General features: G+C 54.2%; 1 protein-coding gene across 1 annotated transcript in view; it reads right to left on the reverse strand.

Moving 5' to 3' along the window:
- Positions 1-612: 612 nt before the first annotated feature.
- Positions 613-3982, reverse strand: part of fndc5a (fibronectin type III domain containing 5a) — a 50239-nt gene continuing 46869 nt past the window's right edge. Inside the window, exons 5-6 of the mRNA XM_035410430.1 lie at positions 3352-3485; positions 613-1160 (exon numbers count right to left, since the gene is read on the reverse strand). Coding sequence (XP_035266321.1) covers positions 1113-1160; positions 3352-3485 — 182 coding nt within the window. The 3' untranslated portion in view covers positions 613-1112. The remainder of the gene's footprint in view (positions 1161-3351; positions 3486-3982) is intronic.

Here is a 3982-nt window from a genome sequence, read left to right on the forward strand (position 1 = left end):
AATAATAATAATAGCAATAATAATAATGAGAATCAGAATCATAGTAGGAATGATAATATTCGCGTCCGATGTGCGTCGTCCTTAGTTTCCGGTCATGTGCTTAATCAGGCGTTGCCGTGGAAACGATCGGCGAGACGTCCAAAAAGCGTTGGTTGAGTCGCGCGCACACGGACGCACGCGGTCCCCGTACAGGCGTGCCGGAGTCGTCCGCTCAAATTCGGCCCCGCGTAGCCCTCCGGACGGGTCCCGGATGGATTCTCCAAAAAAAAAAGAGGGCAAGCCTTCGAAGGCGACGTCTCAGGTGTTTTTTTTTTTTTTCGCCGAATCGAGTGCTATCAAAAAACCGCAGAGCCCCTTCGACGCCGTCTTTCGACCCAGCGAAGCGAAGAGGTGATTAATGATCATTTTTAAAAAAGGGGACATTGAGAGGCGAGGGAGGAGGGGGGTGTGGGGTGCGGGGTGGGGGGGGGGTGGCAGGTGTTAAAGCGTGCGTGTGAGCGAGCGATACAGAGGGACAGTTTGTTACTAAGAGCAAGAGAGAAATCCAGTCTGATGCGTGGCCTGTGGTGTACCGCCATCACGCTCTCAGGCCCAGGGCAAGGGCGGGGGGGGGGGGGGGGGGGGGGGGGGATTGGATTTGCGAGTTTAGCGGTAACAGCGTGCAAGGGTGAGGAAAAGGGTCCTTCTACCCATTATCTGTACCCCCCCTTCCTTATGCCTCATTTCTTGCCCCCCCCTTCCAACTTCCCATAGTCAATGGCTTTGTCCTGGTCTCCCCCAAAGCTCCACAGAGGAGTGGAACCACAAAATCCACCCATTGTCTCTTCGCCGAGAGGGCCCCCCACTTCAAGCCTAACGCTCCAACCTGGCCCGGGGTTCCCGTTAACCCAGAGAATCTTCACCTTCTTCCGGCTGGGCAGGGAGGACATTCCCAGAATTCCCGGCTTTTTCCCAGCATGCCGAGCAACAGCAGCAGCAGCAGCAGCAGCAGCAGAAGGGGGCCCGGTTTATTCAAGCAAGTCTCTTCGTTACTTTTTGTTTTTGTCTCATCGTCGTTTTTCCGACGCAAGATCTGGACTGAGTCAAGTCTCGCAGCGCGGAAGAATGAGCAGTCACACCTCAATGATGTTCACAGACGGCTTACGGTTGTTCTTGGGGAACTGGAAAGAGCCAGAAAAACAAACAAACAAGAGGCTGTAAGCAGGACGGACTGTGGCCAAATCTCAGGCAGAGTGACCGTCTTTCTGTGATGGACATGGTGCCAGCCAGGCAAAAGCAGAGCATCCTGTGTGTGTGTGTGTCTGTGTGTGTGCGTGTGAGCGTGAGCATGAACGTTTGAGTATTGTGTGTGTGTGTGTGAGCATGAGTGTGTGTCTGTATTTGTGTGTGTGTGTTTGTGTGTGAGTGAGCATGAGTGTGAACATGAGCCTGTGTTTATGTGTGTGTGTGTGTGCGTGTGTGTGTACATGTTGTGTCTGTGTGTGTGTTTTTATTCACTGCCAGAAGGCTCAGCTGTTCTGGCACAGAATGGAAAGCCTCTTGAGTTCCGAATCTTGTCCTTCAGAAACTCACTCAGAGGCCCAAAGCAGGGACGATAAAACGGTCTGGACAGCTGTGCCATCGCATTACAGCTCTAAACCTGAGAGGAACCTCAGAACACAACCGCCAGTGGAACAACGCTGACACTGATTGGTGGATACGTTCTGACTCCTGGACACCCTGTGGGCACTATCGGGAAGCATCATCCACCAATCTCCTTTGGCGTTGTTCAACTGGGTTTGAACGTACTACGTGATTGGTGGAGCCAGGGTGGCTGTCGGGGGGGGGGGGACAACTGGGTATGTGGTCCGAGGCCCTGGAAGGGGAGGGGGGAAGGGTACTGCTCTGTGAACTTCTGTTAAATATAACCGTCCCAGGTCCAGGATTAATATAATAATATAATTTTGTCCCGGGCCTGATAATATCGCCAGACAGCCCTGGGTGGAGCACCTCGACGTTCTGCCAGTAAGGTGACATAACAACTGTTTCCTCCCAATTTTAATGTCCCTGGCAGGAAGCAGGAAGTAAGAAGGGCAGGGCTTCAGGTAAAGTTGCCGGTGCGTGAATTTGCAGTAAAAGGAGGCTAGGTCCAGGTGTGAGTGTTCTTGTGCTTGCAGACACAAAGTTGTGTTATATTTACATTTCAGTGAAATTGCATTGGGCTGGCTGCCAGTAGTGGGCTATGGGTCCAAAGCACTTTTGAGTTGCTGGTGCTGCTGGTTTTCTAAGTGGAGACTATGAGTGTTAAACTTGACAGCTATCTGCTTCAGTTAGGTACCACGCGTGTTTGTGGGGGTGGGGGTGGGGGGGGGGGGGGGGGGGGGGGGGGTGGGGGGGGGGGATTTGGAGGCAGTTGAGGAAGTGGAGCAGGGTTCCCACTCGTCCAGGAAAACCTTGCTGAGATCACACGGCAGCACAAAGTTCTGAATGGTTATGGTACTTGCACATTGCCCACCCCCCCCCCCCCCCGCCCCGCCCCGCCCCGCCCCGCCCCGCCCCGCCCCGCCAGGTCCACCACTGGCTTTGGGCTACCATTGCCCATGTTTCATAATAATAATAATGCCCTTGAAAAGTCCTGGAAAATGATTTCCCAAAATGAGTGGGAACCCTCTGGAGGCGTACTGGTGCTAATTTTAGAACGGGCGGGGGTTCTGCTGTACATTTGGGGTGGATTCAGCATGGGGGAAGGGTCAGGGCAGGGGTGTCAAACTCCAGCCTAGTGGGGCGCAGTGTCTGCTGCTTTTTGAGACTCCCTTTCAATCAGCAGCTAGTTAAACCCTTGAGAATAAAGTGTGTGGACTTGATTTAGCCAATCAGATGCTTACAACGCAGGTCCTTCGGCTCTTGTGGATGCAGGCTTTTTGTTCCAACCCAGCAGTCACACACCTGATTCCACTGATCAACCACAAGGGTCTCTGCTAACGACCTCGATTAGCAGAATCAGGTGTGTTGCCGCTCGGATGAAACAAAAAGCTTGCATAATATTCTTGGATAATCTTGAGCACCACTGGTTCAGAAGCATCGACAGTGCTGAAATGCACCAAAAATATGCAGACACTGCGACCACCACCGGGCTGGACTGGATTCTGCCACCTGTGGGGGTGGTGTGGGGTGAGGGGCACGGGTGGGGTGGGGTGGGGTAAGGAGGGGGGGGGGGTGCAGGTGAATTTGCTGCAGGGATGGAGGTGTGCAGGTGACAGTTTGGGTGTTGGCGGTGTGGAAGTGTTGGTCGCCGGGGCGATTCACCTGCCCGGGGGGCTGGAGGCGGCCGTGGTGGAGAGGGGGGGGTTGGGGGGTGGTGGGGGATTATACCTTACTGCGCAGCAGCCCCCCCGTCGGGTGCTCGGGGGTACTGCACTCTGACGAGTTCTTGGCTTTGTCCTTGTTGTTGTTGGGCTCGTTGTCTTTGATGATGTCATACTGGCGACAGAAGAGGGCGATCACACCTGAACCAGGGAGAGAGAGAGGGGGAGAGGGGGAGAGAGAGAGGGGGAGAGAGAGAGAGGGGGGCAGGGAGTGAGAGAGAGAGAGAGAGAGAGGGAGGGAGTGAGTGTGAGAGAGAGAGAGGGAGAGAGAGAGAGAGACAGAGAGGGAGAGAGAGAGAGAGAGAGAGAGAGAGTGAGAGAGAGACAGAGAGGGAGAGAGAGAGAGAGAGAGAGAGAGAGAGAGAGAGGGAGAGAGAGAGAGAGAGAGAGAGAGAGAGAGAGAGAGTGAGAGAGAGACAGAGAGGGAGAGAGAGAGAGAGAGAGAGAGAGAGAGAGGGGGAGAGAGAGAGAGGGGGGAGAGAGAGAGAGAGAGAGGGAGAGAGAGGGAGAGAGAGAGATAGAGAGAGAGGGAGAGAGAGAGAGAGACAGAGAGGGAGAGAGAGAGAGAGAGAGAGAGAGAGAGAGAGAGAGAGAGAGAGAGAGAGAGAGAGAGAGAGAGACAGAGAGGGAGAGAGAGA

The sequence above is a fragment of the Anguilla anguilla genome, chromosome 1, assembly GCF_013347855.1.
Source record: "Anguilla anguilla isolate fAngAng1 chromosome 1, fAngAng1.pri, whole genome shotgun sequence".
NCBI lineage: Eukaryota > Metazoa > Chordata > Actinopteri > Anguilliformes > Anguillidae > Anguilla > Anguilla anguilla.